We start from the raw sequence: 18,611 nt of genomic DNA on the forward strand, positions 1-18,611 counted from the left end.
CAATTTAAATTTATTAAATATTTTGGATGTTTTTCTAAATTTTCAATAGTGATTTCAATTACAACATATAATACAAAGTGAACAGTGCTCACTTTATGTTATTATTTTTTATTACAAATATATGATAAACAAAAGAAATAGTATTTTTCAATCACCTCATACAAACACTGAAGTGCAATCTCTTTATCGTGAAACTGTAATTTACAAATGCAGATTTTTTTTTTGGTTACATAACTGCACTCAAAAACAAAACAGTGTAAATCAAGTCCACTCAGTCCTACTTCTTATTCTGCTAAGTGCTAAGACAAACAAGTTTGTTTACATTAACGGGAGATACTGCTGCCTGCTTATCACCTGAAAGTGAGAACAGGCATTCACATGGCACTTTTGTAGCTGGCATTGCAAGGTATTTACATGGCAGATATGCTAAACATTCATATGCCCCTTCATGCTTCAGCCACCATTCCAGAGGACATGCTTCCATGCTGATGATGCTCTTTAAAAAAATAATGTGTCAATTAAATTTGTGTCTGTACTCCTTAGGAGAGAACTGTATGTCTCCTGCTCTGTTTTACCCACATTCTGCGTATATTTTATGTTATAGCAGTCTCGGATGATGACCCAGAACGTTCTCTTTAAAAACGCTTTCACAGCAGATTTCACAAAACGCAAAGAAGGTACCGATGTGAGATTTCTAAAAATAGCTACAGCACTAGACCCAAGGTTTAAGAATCTGAAGTGCCATCCAAAATCTCAGAGGGATGAGGTGTGGAGCATGCCTTTAGAAGTCTTAAAAGAGCAACACTAAAAGAGCGGAAACTACAGAACCCAAACCTCCAAAAAATAATAATAATAATAATAATAATCAACCCTCTGCTGGTGGCATCTGACTCAGATGATGAAAATTAACATGCGTCCATCTGCACTGCTTTGGATCATTATCAAGCAGAACCCATCATCAGCATAGAAGCATGTCCTCTGGAATGATGGTTGAAGCATAAAGATCTTGCAACGCCAGCTACAGCAGTGCCATGCAAACTCCTGTTCTCTTTCAGGTGATGTTGTGAACAAGAAGTAGATAGCAGTATCTCCTGCAAATTGTAACCAACTTTGTTTGTCTGAGTGATTGGCTGACCAAGAAGCAGGACTGAGTGGACATGTAGGCTCTAAAGTTTTACATTGTTTTATTTTTGAATGCATTTTTTGTACATAGTTATACATTTGTAAGTTCAACTTTCATGATAAAGAGATTTCATTACAGTACTTGTATGAGGTGAATTGAAAAATAAAATTATTTTGTTTTCCTACAGTGCAAATATTTGTAATAAAAATAAATGTAAATTGAGCACTGTCCATTTTGTATTCTGTGTTGTAATTGAAATTAATATATTTGAAAATGTAGTAAACATCCAAAAATATTTAAAATAAATGGTATTCTATTGTTAACAGCATGATTAATCGAGATTAATTTTTTAATCGTGCGATTAATCAAAATTAATTGTTTAATCATTTGACAGCCCTAATGAAAACAAATCAAACAAATCAAAGCCAATATTCAGCTGAGAGTTGGTAGTGCCTGAAGAATAGAGCATTTCCTTTACCTAATTCCCTTCACAAAAAACTCCAACCACAACCTGTTCATGGAAGGTTATGTTAGACAAACATAGTGGCTGGATTTGAAAAGGATCTGAATAACTTTATCTGACTGACAACCAAGATGTGTGCACAAGGAAAAGAAGATCTCATGGCCTGTCATTCCCATCTCTATTCCTTCTCCCCATCTTTATACTCATGGGCCTAAACCACTGTCTGCTCCCACTGGCAGCTTTTTCTTAAAGAGCTTCCCTTAGAAACAGCAGGAAGAAAATGTCATTGAACTTCTTTTCAAGTGATGGAATCACTGCCCAAAATAGAGACGTGGCAGAATGCACAGCAATGGAATCACCGTCACACACAGAGTAAGGACAGGCAACCGATACAGTTTGACCATGAAAAAGTAGGGGTTTTAAACTGCAAAAAATACTAGAAATTTCCAGAGGAAAAATCTCCAAATAGTAGATCAAATCAGATGGGAATACTGGGATTATTGCACTTGAGATTGATATTTGATCTTAAATGAGAAATTGCTGCATTTCTAATGTTCGTTAACTATAATATGCCATTAATATTGTTTTCAGTATAAGGCAGTATGTTTACAAATGGTAATTGTTAGTTCTGGGTTGGTTTTTTTTTGAGAATATAATTAAGACTTTCTGGGCCGTTCAGATCTATGAATCACCACAGAGGCACACTGAAGATGCAAACATTTTCTAAGCAACACTCTTTTTTTACTACAGGGTCTCACTGCCTTCAATGGAACTACTCACATGCATAAAGTTAAGCACATGCAGAAGTGTCAGCAGGATTAGAGCCCAGATTTGGAATCCCATGGACTGAGAACAACAATCTAACACTGGACCTTGGCTGGGGCTTTAAAACAAACAAAAAAGCATAACCCGAAACCTCCTAGCTTTAAGAATATAAATGTGATCCTTGAAAGCTAACTTTTTGTTGTTGCTGATTGTACAAATATTTTAAACTGCTTAATTAGAAAATAAACAACTTTAAAGTTAAATGGACAGTGTATATGCTACAGAATAAAACAAAACATTAAAGCAGATTCTAAACAGAAATCATATTTTCCACCACAACTAAGTGTTCTATTTACAGTCATCATGCTGCTAACTCCGTGCCCAAAGTGTTCTCAGGACGTTACATGGTGTTCCATAACTCACTGTTCATCTCCAAAGCCTGAGACTGAAGCGAAGGCAGGGAAAGTCAAGAATTAACTTGAGTAACGTGATGGCTCTGATCCTGAAAACACCATCATACATGCTTAATTTTACTCATATGAGTAACTCAACGAGTTCTATGGGTCACCCTGCATGCCTAAAGTTGGCAATAGCTAACCCTTTGATATACATAAATCTTCAAATGAAGAACCTACTACGAGTCCTACCTTTGCCAACCTCATAACACACTACAAAATTAATCTCAAAGACTACACATTATCATAGTGTTGGGGAATTATTGTAGTGTATTGTTTCAAGAGTACTATCTCCCCTGGGTGAGCTAACACAGGCACTGCAATGGAAAACTTTGATAGGATAAAAACAGTGCAATTAAAAATGTATTTCATTCTTGTCATAGATCTTTCCAATTCACTCTGACCATCTGGCCAAATCTTGCGGTCCTCATTCAGGCAGGAAGGACTAGTCCCACTGACTTCAAGAGGAATTATGACTAAGTAAGGATTGGAGGATTTGGGCCATAATGACAAAGACATACTAATAGCAAGTGGGATCTAAATCCAAAGAAGGAGAGAAGGGGGAAGCTACGTATGTAAAAATATTCTCTTAAATATCCCATTTTTTTTCTTGACCAAAGATTAGATGGTAACTTCAAACCAGAGTGGAACTCAGCTGGAAAAAGGATATTCTGCTCTATCTCAGACTAACTGATTTTATACATAGTCTCATATAACTCTAGGTATTTAACTCCCATGTCATTAGCCCCTGGACTTTTCTTATAACAAGCTCCCTCCCCCCTCTGCCTGGGCAGAAGGCTTCTTTTGCTTTTGGAAGACTTCTAATTGCTCGTTAAACCAAAGGTGTAAACATATCATTCCTTTAGCTGTCCTATTATCTTCAAAAGCTGCAAAAAGTGCCCTGAAGCACTGGGAATTCTTCTTACAGGAAACCATCTGCACATATAGACCCGGTATACTCTTTGATATAGTCTTGTGGCCCTAAGGTTCACGAGAGGCAAAGATTAAAGCCTCTTGGAATCTGTTCACGTTCCAGGGGCATGCCTTGTGAAACATCAGGGAGTAATTTGCTGATCAAAGAGTGTAGTTTTACAGCCGGTCAGTTATAAATTTGCTACATGTCCATTGCTGGAATCTGCTAGGCTTTGCAGAAATCACTCATCTCTAGTTTAGCAAGATGCATACAGTATATAAAGCCAGTGAATCCAATGAAATGAAAAAATGCATCTATTAATAAACTGGAGAGAGTGAAACTGACTAGATTCTATGTTGTCAAATGCACATGTACGGAAGTTAGAAAACATAAAGAAGTATTTTTCTCTCTAATCTTTTTCAGCTCTAGTCATTTTAGGTGCCACTTTAACAACAGTACAGTAAGCAAAAAAACAAAACAGAAGTGTTATTTTTACATTGTTGATTTCCCTCTAACCAACACTATTTCTCTAGTTATGCTATCCTCTTAAATCAGAGGTGGGCAAACTACGGCCCGCGGGCCACTTCCGCCCCGCGGGACCGCCCTGCCCTGCCCTGAGCTCCCCAGCGGGGAGGCTAGCCCCCCGTCCCCCCCCCCCTGCAGCTACACCGCAGCGCGGGCAGTGCTCTGGCCCGCTGCTCCTCACGGGCAGCACATCTGGCTCCTGCATGGTAAGGGGGTGGGGAGCGGGAGGGTTGGATAAGAGGAAGGGGGTCCCAAGGGGCAGTCAGGGGACAGAGAGCAGGGGGTGGTTGGATGGGGTGGAGGTTCAGGGTGGGGGGGAGTCAGGGAACAGGGAGCAGGGGGAGTTGGATAGGGGGTGGGGTCCCGCGGGGCGGTTAGGGGCGAGGGTGTGGATAGGGGTCGTGGCAGTCAGGGGACAGGGAGCAAGGGGGGAGGGTTGGATAAGGGGGGGGGTCCCAGGGGACGGTTAGGGGCCGGGGTCCTGGGAAGGGGTGGTCAGAGGACATGGAGCTTTGGATGGGTTCGGAGTTCTGAGGGAGGCGGGAAGTGGTGGATAGGGGGCAGGGGCCAGGCTGTTTGGGGAGGCACAGCCTTCCCTACCCGGCCCTCCATACAGTTGTGCAACCCCGATGTGGCCCTTGGGTCAAAAACCCCGATGTGGCCCACCCCGTCTTAAATGCTGGTGCACAGGCAAAGATGTTTTGGCTTGATAATAGCCTACAGGCGCTAAAGGAAAAATAGCAAAACAGTTGAGAATAAAAGTAAACAAGAAGCCCAGTTTATTCTCTTCTGCAGTACAACCAATAGAAGGGGATCCTAGGAAAGGAAATTTCTGTGAGGTTCTTCCCTCCCACTCTCATCCCCAATAATTCCAAGGTGCAGGGCTTGTGGGTTTGCCCTGCCCTCAAATGGAGAAAGTTGTGGGGCCTGGCCCAAACCTGGTAGATACCCAAGGATGCAGAGGAAGTTAGGGCCACCTGGGCAGAGGATGGTTCTAGTCCTCAGTTTCCCCTCCATCTCAGGCTTCCTGGTACTATGGCTCAGGGTGTGTTATCAAGGTCCCCACTGCCTGTTGCTGCCCACAGGACTCCCAGGGAAACCTCTACAAGACTGCAGTGGTGGATAATACTCACTTCCATGATCCCACCCCCAGCCCATCCATTCCATTCCCATTGCCATTTAGTCTCCTTCCCTCTGCAAGGATCTGTGGAGCATCTGTGGGGTCAGGATGAGCCAAATAATGTCATGGAGGCAACTGATCCCTCTTCCAGTCAATAAGTCAGTGATTTCCACATGGAGGGTACCCTCCACATCGGTATCTTGGGAGCATGATCAGGGCCTAAGTTATTATTTCACTACATCCACTCTTTATGGGCCCAGTCCTGCAAGGGGCTGACTGCCCCCAACACACAGTAAAGCCAATGGGAGTTGAGGACATTCATGCCCTCAGAGAAGCCACCCAGATCTTTGCAGCATTGAGCTCTATAGTCTTCATATAATTCTGCAGCCAAGAATAATGTGCCAGATCCTCAGCTAGTGCAAGTCAGCACAGCTCCTTAAGAAGACACAGTCCAAGACTCTGGCCAATAACTTCTTGCTGCATTCCCACTAAGATGATATCCAGTGTGCATATACATCAACTCTGCAAACTTCTATTTGCCCGGGATGAGTAAAATGACGTTTGTTATTTTCCCCCCATCATATTAAAGAATGCTCCTTTTTACCCAGGAGTCTTTGTGCCTCAGCTGTTAAATTTCTGTGGCAATCTTGCAAAGCTAATTCACATGCACAGTTCATGAAAAATAATTCACTTATAAATTGCATATAGAAGAGTTACAGTAAAAACAACGCTTTTCTTTCTTAAATTGGTCTTGAAGCTGTGGAAGGCAGGACTTAATAAAATGGGATCCCTCTTGTAATATTTTAGCCTTTCACACCTTACACTTTATTAGTTTGGTCAAATTATTTGGGCCATGCTTCTTTCCTGCTCTTTTATTGCAATGCAGTTATTCTTGGCTGTGCTCCACCATATCATTAGCATGACTGAAAGAAAATAGAAAGATAAAGACAGGCCTTGTTACTTGGCAGGGTCACCAGCTGTTCTAGCAACAAAACAAAAATAACAAAACACAAGCACATGGTGTTTGATGAGACTTTGAAACACTCTTGTTTGTTGACCAGTTAGTGCCTGTTATTACTACTATCAGAAAACATACAAAGGACTTAAGAAAAAGTTATTTGAACCCTTCAGGCGCATGCCCCTCTCGTCTTTCCATCTTTTTTGGAGGGTGAGGGGGAATGGAAAGGGAATGCAAACTGTCAGGCTTTTCCTTCAACCTCCTCCCCCAGCTCTCCCTGCAAAAGAATTCAAAGAAGAGTAATAAAACAATTGTCTCTCATGTAATTACACTGCCGCCCATACCTGTTAGACAAGATGCATCTGAGAAAAAAAAACAACTGAGAAAACAAAACAACCCTTCCTCCTTCTCCCCTCTGCCCCCCAAAAAATTGTTGACAGCTTTTCATGTACAGTAAAGCCACATTACAAGTTGTTCCACCAGGAAGACAGATTAAGTGTCTGGGAGAACTGCATGTTTGTTTTCTAAAAAAGAAACAAGTGACAAACTTTGGTGCTTCTGAAGTCTTGAAAGCAAAATCTGGATGGTCTAACTGAAGAGATTCCTTAGTTGTACATGTTTCTGTGAGTATACAACTTGAGTTAATGTTGGCTATATATTTTATATGACTAATAGGAGCGGACAGTTCCAAAAGACTGATTAAAGTGAGGGATCAAAGCGGACGATCAAACATAGTAATCTGAGTTCCAAGTAGACTTCTTCCATCCGAATCAGATGCATATGCTCGGTGGGATTTGAGCCTCAGTCTTGGCACTTTTTTCCTGTTTTGAGAGTACAAGATTTGGCTTTCAAACCTTGTGTCATCTTAAATTTGCTTAATGACAAAGTATAGCAAAAAAAAAGGCCCTTTCAGGGTCACTAGTACTACTCAGTATTTTGAAGTACAAATGTTCACTTGGAACATTTAGTTTAAAAGATGCTGTTTCCTAAACCAAAAAGATTACGAGTGAACCCTCTAGTGAGTGGTTCAATGAGAGGATGCAGTATCAATATATTCTCTGTATCAACACAAATTATACACGCACGTACTTAAATCACACTTCTTGATGTCACTGCAAATTGCACACTCTTTGCACATAATAAAGGGGCTGAAAATGTGGTATGCACTAAGGAGCAAATCTTAAGCCCAGTGCATGCCCGAGTAGCAGAGCCAGGTTCTGGGCAGATTGTGGGGTGGAAAATGGAAGGAATTCTCTCCCCTCCTAATCCAGGTCATGAAGCAACCCTGATGCAGCTCTCCAGCTGTTCTGCAAAGACTACTGCAGCCCAATGGCTGAAGTAGGCTCTATATGGTCCATTTTGAGGCACCTCCCTTCCAAAAGAGAGGATGGGAGGAGCCATGAAGTGATGTCCTTCTACAGTCCCTCACCTTCGCCAGCCTAACCATGCTCATCTTGAACCCACTCCTGGCATGTTCACAGATAGGGGGCCCCTGTGAAGCTAAGCTGTGTATCACACAGGGACGTGTGTGGCCCTCTGGAGACTGACCTGATCCTCTAATGATATGTGCACACTTCTGAAGAAGGGTATGGATTTGGTACTAATGTGGGCATGTACTAGCACAGGAGTACCCAACATACAGCCTGGGGGGCAAAATACAGCCTACAAAGCTTAAGGAAGGATTGTGTTTTTAAAGCACAGCCAGGCAGCGGGGGGTCATGCTGCATTGCAAGTCCCAGGACACATATTGGCTGATCCAGAATTGAAGTCAAGGGAACAACACATCTGTAAGTAAAGCAAGTCAAGATCTGGTCCACAAGTCAAGATCTGGCCCACAAACAATCAGCAGCATACAATAAATATTGAGTTATCAAATGCATCACTGAAATACAAGATTCACCACAGTATCATGATTTTGCAGTAAACCTCAGGACCACGGACCACCTAGAATTTACTGTCACTGGAGTACAGCCAGTGGGGGCTAACAAGAAGGACCCTTCCATTGCAGAGGCTCCAGAGCAACGCTGCATTCTCATGGACAGTATACTGACTTTATGTATACTTTTTTGTAGTACTTCGGAACCGTTCAGCACACCCTGCAATGCCACTAAACCACACGAACGCAACGTCTACGCTAAACTGAAGCTATGCTATTTAACCATTATTGTCAAAACCAGGGCCATACCAGTGGGGATAACATTTTTTTTCCTTATAATAACCATACAGAATACCCTCTCGACTCACTCCCATAAGCAGGACTTTACATATAGCACATTTAAAAGAAAAAACAAATAATGGCTTAAACACCGACTGCTGTTAGCACATTTTCCAATTACAGAGTAGAGAGGGTTAACTTGCCTAACTTACATGGGAAAAGCTCTCAACAAGTGAAAAAATAAAAAAAACTTTCCTGACTCACACCTAGCATTTCGTTCAACGTTTTATGAAACTGTGGCATTATCTCCCCACCAACATGTTCATTAACTATCTTATTACCTCTCAAAACCAAATTCTGTTACTTTAAATCTTTTAGAGGGGATACTAGCTGCTCTAGAGCAGCGGTTCTCAACCTTTTTTCCTTTGCGGACCCCTAAAAAATGTCAAATGGAGGTGCAGACCCCATTAGAAATCTATTGTCTCTCTATATAGTTGAATTCTGTTCAGTCAATTTTCAGACTTTCGCGAACCCCTTTGATATGGTCCACAGGCTGAGAACCATTGCTCTAGAGTGCCCGCATTTACACTGGGGGACTAAGCGCAGCTAGGGGATGGAGATCTGCATTTTGATACAAAGGTTTCAGAGTAACAGCCGTGTTAGTCTGTATTCGCAAAAAGAAAAGGAGTACCCCAGTCTCCTGCTGGTAATAGCTTATCTAAAGTGATCACTCTCCTTACAATGTGTATGATAATCAAGGTGGGCCATTTCCAGCACAAATCCAGGGTTTAACAAGAATGCCTGAGGAACAGTGGGGGGGAAGGAGGCAGGAATAAACAAGGGGAAATAGGTTACTTTCTATAATGACTCAACCACTCCCAGTCTCTATTCAAGCCTAAGTTAATTGTATCCAATTTGCAAATTAATTCCAATTCAGCAGTCTCTCGTTGGAGTCTGTTTCTGAAGTTTTTCTGTTGTAATATCGCAACTTTCATGTCTGTAATCGCGTGACCAGAGAGATTGAAGTGTTCTCCGACTGGTTTATGAACGTTATAATTCTTGACATCTGATTTGTGTCCATTTATTCTTTTACGTAGAGACTGTTCAGTTTGACCAATGTACTTGGCAAAGGGGCATTGCTGGCACATGATGGCATATATCACATTGATAGATGTGCAGGTGAACGAGCCTGTTGCCAATTGTGCCCACATATTTATTCAGGGGACACCATCACAGGGCCTAATAACATCAGCCACACTATCAGAGGCTCGTTCATCTGCACATCTACCAATGTGATATATGCCATCATGTTCCAGCAATGCCCCTTTGCCGTGTACATTGGCCAAACTGGACAGTGGGGTGGGGGGAGAGAAAACCTTTTGTAGTGATAAACACCCATTTTTTCATGGTCTGTGTGTATAAAAACATCCTCACTGTATTCTCCACTTTATGCATCCGATGAAGTGAGCTGTAGCTCACGAAAGCTTATGCTCAAATAAATTGGTTAGTCTCTAAGGTGCCACAAGTACTCCTTATTTTGATACAAAGAACTCTAACCATCTTTAAATAAATCCTAGATTTGTGAACTAGGTCTGCAGAAACGTTGCAGGTTTGGTTAACTTCACTATACATTCGATACTTTAATCCAATTACACTACATGTTCTCCAGCACATCAGCCATGTTTATCTCTTCCAAATTGCTGAAATTTCTCTAGTCCTAGGAATGAAAATATATGCTTCTCATTCTCTGCATGCAATGCTAACAATGGACCCCTTTCATATATGTAACAAAGTGTTTGCGGGGGGGCGGGCGGGCGGTGTTACTGTGCTTCCTTGTTTTTGTATCACAGTAATGGATTTGGTACAGCTGATACTAGAGCAATCAAAGTGCATTCCTTTTGCTGCTATTCTTAAAGAACCTTAGCACCTCTGGACCTGAGTTAGATATTTTTTTCTCATTCTTAAAGAGATTACTCTCTAGTTTAATGTGGAGTTTGACCCTTTCTTGCTCTTTCTATAACCAAAGGGTGTATAGTACTCTCTCTCTCTGTATTACCATTCTTCATACATAGATTATGCAGGGCCTGAATGGTATCTATATTAACAAGGGGGGACCCTCACCTTCTGTCCTCACCTGTTAGGGCAACTGGATGTCCTATACGCTTAGTAAGCAGATACGGACAGTAATTTGGCCAGGGTTGATAGTTACTGAAAGAAGCTGTTAACAGAACTGTGTGATGGCTTGTGTAAAACCATCTGGCGGTCTCAAAGCTACTCCCTGTGGGCTGGTCATCAGAAAAACAGCACCACAGCCAAAGGCAGCCTTTGGAAAGTAGACATGATTCTCCACTGCCCTGCACTTTGTGCAGACCTTTACCCCTATGCAAAGGGAGTGTAATCCTGATTTGGCAGTGTTTTATACTGACTTTGCACAGCACAGATGTAGAGGACTGTACATGGTGCCAAGCCGTGTAGGACCAGGCCCTCAATAAGCATGAGCAGTTCTGTGGGTGCACAGAGTACTCCAGACCCTTAGACAATATACTGTAACAAGGAAGTGTGTACAAGATGTTCATTTATCTTAATATAGCTGTGCACAGAATACATTAGCAACCTGTCATTCACAGCATGCATGCATTCCTGCAAGCTAAGTGATAAGGCTAAATAGACTGCAAATCCACTGGACAACAGGTGGAATCAATGCTTGGAAATGTAAGTGACAAATGTGATCTGCTTGCTGTACATTCTGAGCTACTTAAACATTCACCTTTGTGCCTCGCTGATGCCACTGAACTCAACAAGTGCTGATAAGCCCTCTGTGTTGTATTCATGACTGAGCAAGAAAGAGTTGAATTTCCACAGCTGATTATTATCGGAAATTAATCTAACTCGGCAAGGATTAGTCTGCTGCGGACTTTATCACTTTCCAACAACAAGTACATGACTGGAGACCGGAATTTAAACCTTTCCACTAATACATACAGCAGGGCCTGTTGCGGAGCTCAATGAAGTCAATTTTACAGCAGTGTAACTCCACTGACTTCAATAGCACTAGTATGAATGAGAGGAGATTCTTTCCCACTTGCTTCCCAAGTGCTGAATGAGCCTATTGCTAGCATTTTTTCCCACTTTTTGTTAACCCAAGTTTACTTCAGTTTCTAGGGAAGTGTAGGCTTAGCTATACGCTCTAGTCTTTCTCACTTCCTTCCAGACTCTGATTATCCACATATGTGCTTCTGATTAGAAACCATTCAGACCATACTCTGTGACAGTAACTGTGTACATGGTTTTGAGTTCATGTTCAATGTAAATGCCTAAAACTGGTCTACAAAATGGAAAACTAAAAATTACATTAGCAATAGGCTTAATCAACACTTTGGGGAACACGTTTTCAAAGATAGTCATCTAAATCATATTCATAATGTGAGTACATATTTTGGGGTATTTGTACAACTATACGTGCAAAATATACAAGTATGCATATAATTCTCTGTTCTGCATGCATAATTACATGTGCACATTTTGCAAATGCAACTTAATTGCCTGTTTTTAAAAATTTGAGCCTTGATTTTCAGAGTTTGCTAAGCACTCACAATTCCTTCTGAATTCACCACTGGCTCTTTGAGCTAGCTCAATGCACAGAAGTTGAGGGCACTCAAAGCACCACAAGATCAGGTCCTATGTAAATCAAATTACTTTCCCTTCAGTACTGGAATTTCATCATCCCGAGATTAGTGAGAATTACTTAGTTGCATGTGTTTGTTTCCTCAGCCATTTGTGTTCTTTCTGGCCTTCCTTTTGTCCTATTTATTGCGGTTTTCTGATATCCCTTACTTTTCCACTCAATTTCTGGCTGCTTTTGACTTACAAGTGAAAAAAAAAATCACTCTCCAGTGGAGTTGGAAATGATTGACTGCCACACTCAGCTGGTAATGGTGATGATTTTTTTTCATATAACCAGCAAATGAATTAATATCACTTATGCTCTCCTCCGACTAAAAATACTGGCTAGAAATTTGTAACAGGAGACTGACCATGGTCAGAGGAAAGCACAGGAAATATGAAATAGCATAGAGGTCAAGGAATACTGACCCCAGTCCAAAAGTGTTCAGCTGAAATGGGCAGCAGGACATCCGAACACTCAGCGGTTTATACCATTTCATGCCCATATAGCTTTCTTGCTATCAAACGATGGCATGCCTGCAGGAAATAAGTTTCCTGTGTCAAAACACTTGGCTCACCAATGATACGTTGCAATGCAGGAACATTGCAGCACAGCCTTGTCACAGAAATGTGCATACTGTTACTCCAGCACACTTCTCCTGCCTGATGCCATAGCTTTATATTTTCTTCTAAACAAAACAAGAAGCACAACACAGTGTAATAAAACATACTGCATTTCTAGCTAGCCTGACCTCTGCAGTCACATAAACAATTACCATTATTCAACTTGACAGTACAGTTTTGGAAAAAAAAATAGTGCTAGCAATACTGCAATAGATAATGGCTTGTCAGCACCCCCCCCCCCCCCCCATATCTCATTTTCAGAGGTTTGAGGGTCATCCAAACAAATCTGTTTCAGGTTAAAACTTGCAAGGGAGCAAAGTTTGGTTTCACAACATTGGACAACAAAATCCGATCAGCTGTTTTTTTAATTGTGGAAGGAGAGCTAGGGAGAAAAGTTGTTCTCAGAGTTCTTTTGCGGTTGTATGATGGGAAAATAGCTCTAAAATAGAGAGTTTAGTAAGCAATTATTTATCATAGAAATGTATATAGATCCCCATCATCCAAGCACATGTTTGTGTTACCTTAATGAAACAGTTACAAAATATGGCACAACCTCTTACTCTTAAAGAACTATTTCATGACATTACTAAAGGTCAGTCCAATCTCTGACCAGACAAACAGGTCTTGAACTGTGCCCTTAAGCTCACTAAAACCATGGTTTGGCAGACTGCCTGAGACAGGAGGTTCCAGATGTATTACTCTCCCCTCCGAAGGCTGCTACCAGTCACAGGGCATTCAGCAGCAGACAGACAAAAAGGGATGTAAGCCGATTGCAACCACCTTCACCATGACAGTGTCCCAGAACATTTACACCATGAATTGCAGCTGTGAGTAAATGCCTACTGCACAGCACAGAGCAATGATGTGTGTCCATAATGACTTGCTACTTGGTACCAGATGAGCTGCAGCATTCTACACTGGCTAAAGAGCCAAGCACTTCTGAATTGCCTAGGTAGTTACATTAAAAATATAATCTGTTATATATTCACACAAAACTTTCTAAAGAAATTTAGATGCCTGGGCTTGTATTGCCATGACAGAGAGAAACAGACAGTATTGCCCATTTGATCTTTCCCGAATACACGTTCCCAAATTATGCACTAACCCACTAGGTCCAAAGCATTGAGGGACCACCACCAGTTAAGGACGAACCAAGAAAAATGGGGGTAATACATACAACGTTGTGAAGTAGTAAGGAGGATCAAAGTACACAGCTTTTTGGAAACATAAGGCATCAAATGCCAACTACCGCCGTGTCATTTGAGCAGCTTACCTGTTCTCCAGCAGCGTCATGCACACAACCTCTCGCACGCCAGGGTTGTTGGCTTTTTCAACAGAGCAGCTTTGGAGATTCCAGGTAGCCACCCTCAGCACAGGCTTGCCGTCTCTCACCCCGCCAAACATCTCCACCGAGGGGCGAGTGGATATGATCTGGGTCGGGCCCCCAGCTGGGAAATCCAAGTCCTCGCTCTGGAGGCTCAGAGAGGTGGGGCTGGGGTGAGGATTGACGGTGAAGCTGAGCCCCCCGTTGGTATTGGTGGAAGGGGGCCGTGACCTCTCGGTGAAAATCTGGTGCCTGATTTTGTCCAGGAAGGAGGAGTTGATGCAGTCCATCTTCACCAGGTCCTCGATGCTTCGGAAGGGCCCGTGCTCCTTGCGGTAGTCCACGATGCCGTGGGCTATCTTCTCCGTGACGCCTCGGATGCTCATGAGCTGGGCCGGCGTGGCCGTGTTGATGTTGAGCCTGGCGGCGGCCAGGTGCTGCTGCGGCTCGGAGTTGGGGTCCTTCCTCAGGGAGCTGGGCGAGTGCTGCGCCGAGCTGCCCTTGCTGCTCACGCAGATCTCGAACTTGACCTGCTCCAGCCGGGCGGCCCCGACCCCGCTCACCAGCGCCAGGTCCTCCACTTTCTTGAAGCCCCCGATGTACTCCCGGTACTCCACGATGCTCTGGGCCACGGTGCGGGTGATGCCGGGCAGGGTCATCAGCTCCTCCTCCGTGGCGCTGTTGATGTTCAGCCGCTCCTGGTTGACCAGGATGTGGCTGAAGTTGCACGCCGCGCTGAACTTGCGGCTGTGGCAGAGGTCCGAGGGGTCCCGGGGGATGGAGCGGTGGCAGCCCAGGTTGCCCCCCATGGCCGGCGGCGCGATTCGGTCCTACCCGGCGGCGCGGGAGGCGGGGGCGCGACTCTCCTGCCGGCGGCGCGAGCGGGGCGAGCTGCGGGCTCAAGGCAGCGCGGGGCGCCCCTCCGGCTGCGAGGCTGGGCGCGGACTTGTGCCCCTGCCCCGGCGAGTGGGAGCTCTCCCGGCCCAGCCCGGCATCGCCCAGGGGGCGGGGCCTGCAAACGCTCGGCTCCGGGCTAGCGAACTTGGCAGCGGGGCGCGGGTTCAAAGCAGAGGGGAAGTTAAAAATATCCCCGCCCCCTCCCCGCCACCCACACGGCACCCTGCCCCCGGCCGACCGGCCAGCCAGCCACTCTCCCCGCCCGCCAGGCTGCAGCGGGGCCCCGGCCTGGAGAGAGAGAGAGAGCGAGAGCGAGCCGGGCAGCGCGGCGGCTGCAGAAAGGGGGGCGCCGCGTCCGTAGCCAGCAGCCGAGCCCTGCGGGTGCCCCCCCGCCCCTCGCGCGCTTCCTTCCTTCCTCTCCGCGGAGTTTCTTTCCCGCCCGGGGCTGCTTGTTGACTGCGCAGAGCGAGGCAGGGGAAGGAGCCTTCTCCTCTCCTGCCGCCGCCGCCGCCGGGACTGATCCAGCCCCGCATGCAACTCGCCGCGTCCCAACTCTCCCTCCCAGCCCCGGTCACCGCGCAGCAAAGGCCGGGCTCTCCCCGCCGCTGCCTTCAGGCTCGGACGCCCACCGGCCCCTTGCACCGCCGCCGCCCCTTGGCTTTCCTCCGGGGTTCGCGCCAGCGCTCCCCTCCTTCCGCAGGGGAGGAGGCGCCGGCGGCCTTGGCCTCCTCCTGGGCTGATCACATGGGCTCCCTCCCTCGCCCGCCTCCCGTGCAGAGCCCAGCCGGCGGCCGCAGCAGCCTGGAGCGCGGAGCGACAGGTAGCTGAGCGGGGGGGGTGGCTGGTGAGCGCGTCCCTTCCTTGCTTGGCGCAGCCCTTTGGCTACTGCGGTCTCCAGGTGGTGTCAGCACGGTGGGGGGATCGCTCTCTGTCACGGCTCTGACCCCTCACCCCCGAGGTCCTTTTCCAGGGCTCTTGCCCGGGTGGCGGGCGCTCGGTCAGAAACCGTGGTGCAGGGGGCAAAGAGAGGGAAGAGAGTCATGACCACACGCAAAGCTTATTGGATAAAGGCGCTGCCTTTTCCGAGTGCTGCCCAGACATGAACGAACGGATCTGCCTGCAAACCCCTGCTAGCCCGCGGCCGGTGCTTCGGGCCCGGAAAGTTGCATCTAATCTACCAGGGCTTTTTGGTGGTCGCAGCATTTGGACGGCAGCCCTCCAGGGTGCCCTTATTAAAAAGGACTTGTCTCCTGGCTCAGATCCCCGCTTAGACATGGTAGATGGCTGATCCCAGCATGGCTCGTTGGAAATCAGCACATTTTCCAGTGGCTTGGTAAACCTTTAACCTGGGGTGGTATGTCCATTCTTTGCAACATAGGAGAGCCACAGTGGCACCTTATATGTGCAACTTTCCATCTTCAGCCAAGCAGAATCCCAGATCTCATTGTGCTGCATGCTGTGCCAACCCCAAAAAAGATTGTCTCTGCCCCAAAGAGTTTACAGTCTGTGGCATCACAAGTGGGTGTAAAACTAATTGGAAGGAACAGGGGCAGAAAAATGAAGAAAAGAGCAACATATGTTTATGGATGCCAGGTATGTGCACAGCTAGATTAAAATGACATAATACAAATAAATATTTAATATAAACATCAGAAGTGACTACTGGCCTTTTAGGACACACCTAATAAAATAAATAAATGTACACAGCCATAATAGTAGTTTGTTCTTGCATCACCAATGGTAGATTAATGTAAAGAATTTTAGTACACCAAAATAGAAAGCATTTTGATCAGCTTCAACCTCTCACCAAAGGTGCAGGGAAAGGAGATTTAACATTTGAGGGAAGAGCTGGCTGCACTGGGCCCTTGGGTTTCACCTATGCACCAGTGCTTTTACATTTGCAATGAGTACTGTATTGTGTATTTTACATGACCTTATACATTTGTTTCCTGTTTGAATTTACAAGAAATGTAGCAAATTAGTAGCTTGGTTTTTCAGTGCAAGAAGTGCTTATTCAAGTGATTAAATGATTCCATAAATATAGTGAATTCCAAACCGGGAGAACAGCTTCCAATGCATCAAAAGTCACACTGGGCCTAATTCTGCAAAGCACAGATTAGAACAATTTAAAAGAGTGTTCTCTGCACTGCAGTAATACTGGGATAAGAGCCCCAGGAGCTATTACCTTAGTGTAGAAAATTCTCATTTTTATAATGGTAGATTTCTACAATAGATTGAATAAGTGCTAAACAAACCGATTAAATAAGTAACTAAGTACTGAAATCAATGCAAGTTGTGCCTATGCATCTGTGGGCAGAATTGGGCCCACTGTATTTAAAAATAAAAGACTGTTGATTGGAGCAACTCCAAGAGGAAAACAACCCTTGTCACCAACATGAAATTGTTTCTGTTCTATCAGTAACTAGGGAAGATGTTAAGCAGCAATTATTAAACGTTTTAAATATGAAAGAGCAGATACTACTCCTTTTGGTGCAAGTTAAAAGAATTGGCTGCAGAGAACTCTGAACCAATAGTGTTGATTTTTAACTAATCTTGGAGAAATGCGGAAGTTCCAGAGGATTAGAAGAAAGCTAATATTGTACCAACATTTCAATGACTCAGGAAACTATAAATTGGCTAGCCTGACAATAATCCTGAGCCCAATCATGGAAAGACTGATCTGGGACACAATTGGTCAATAATGAAAAGACAGTGGAATTCAACTTGGGTCTCCTACAGCCTGAGTAAGTGCTCTAATCACTGGGCTAAAAGTTATAAGGGGACTACCACCTTCTCATTTATCTTGAGAAAGGCACCTAAGCCAGGTCAGCCCTAACTCCAGAAAAGGGTTCACAGCTGTGAATCCCAGTTGGAGACAGGCACTTAAGTTTCCCTTCTGAATCTAACCTGAAAAGGTTAAATGTTGATTTGATCACAGTCCTGTGGGAATGTGTTAATTCTATCAAACCTTTTGATGGAAATCATATTTCCTGGCAGCATGCCCCAGGTGCTCACCTGGAGGGCTGCTGGGCTCCCTGGGATTTCCAGCTCTCCAGAAGCCCACCAGGCTCCCCAGAGAGCTGGCTTCCTGAGATTCCCCCACTTCCATCCTGACAGGCAGCCCAGGGAGGAGGACTGCCTGTTCCATGGTTAAGCAGCTCTCCAGGCTACCTGGGAGTCAGGCAGCTGTCATCCCAGGCTCCTTTGGTGGCTAGGTCAGCAGCTCCCTGGACTGCCGGCTTGGTGGGTGGATGGGTGGGCTCCCTGGCTCCCCAGCTGGCAAGCAAGACAGCCAGGAAACCAGCCCATCAGGCTGGCAACTGGCTGGGCAGATGGGGAACCAACTTCCCTGGCTGCCCAGTCAGTTCAGAAGTTTTCAAAAATTTAATTCCCATAGAAAATTTTGCATTTCTGATTTTGTTCTGATTCAGAATATTTTTTCCCCCCCAGAAATGTGAAATTTTCCACAGGAAGGAAATTTCAGTTCCCAGGCAGTTCTAGTAATTAACCGTCGGAACAACTCACCTAGGAATCAGAGTAGCAGCCGTACTGAATGCATCCGATGAAGTGAGCTGTAGCTCACGAAAGCTTATGCTCAGATAAATTTGTTAGTCTCTAAGGTGCCA

General features: G+C 44.8%; 1 protein-coding gene across 1 annotated transcript in view; it reads right to left on the minus strand.

The window, feature by feature from the left end:
* Positions 1-15,992, minus strand: part of EEPD1 (endonuclease/exonuclease/phosphatase family domain containing 1) — an 85,364-nt gene extending 69,372 nt beyond the window's left edge. Inside the window, exon 1 of the mRNA XM_007065886.4 lies at positions 14,038-15,992. Coding sequence (XP_007065948.2) covers positions 14,038-14,897 — 860 coding nt within the window. The 5' untranslated portion in view covers positions 14,898-15,992. The remainder of the gene's footprint in view (positions 1-14,037) is intronic.
* Between the last annotated feature and the right edge of the window lie 2,619 nt (positions 15,993-18,611).

Source organism: Chelonia mydas, chromosome 2 (assembly GCF_015237465.2).
Source record: "Chelonia mydas isolate rCheMyd1 chromosome 2, rCheMyd1.pri.v2, whole genome shotgun sequence".
Classification (NCBI taxonomy): domain Eukaryota; kingdom Metazoa; phylum Chordata; order Testudines; family Cheloniidae; genus Chelonia; species Chelonia mydas.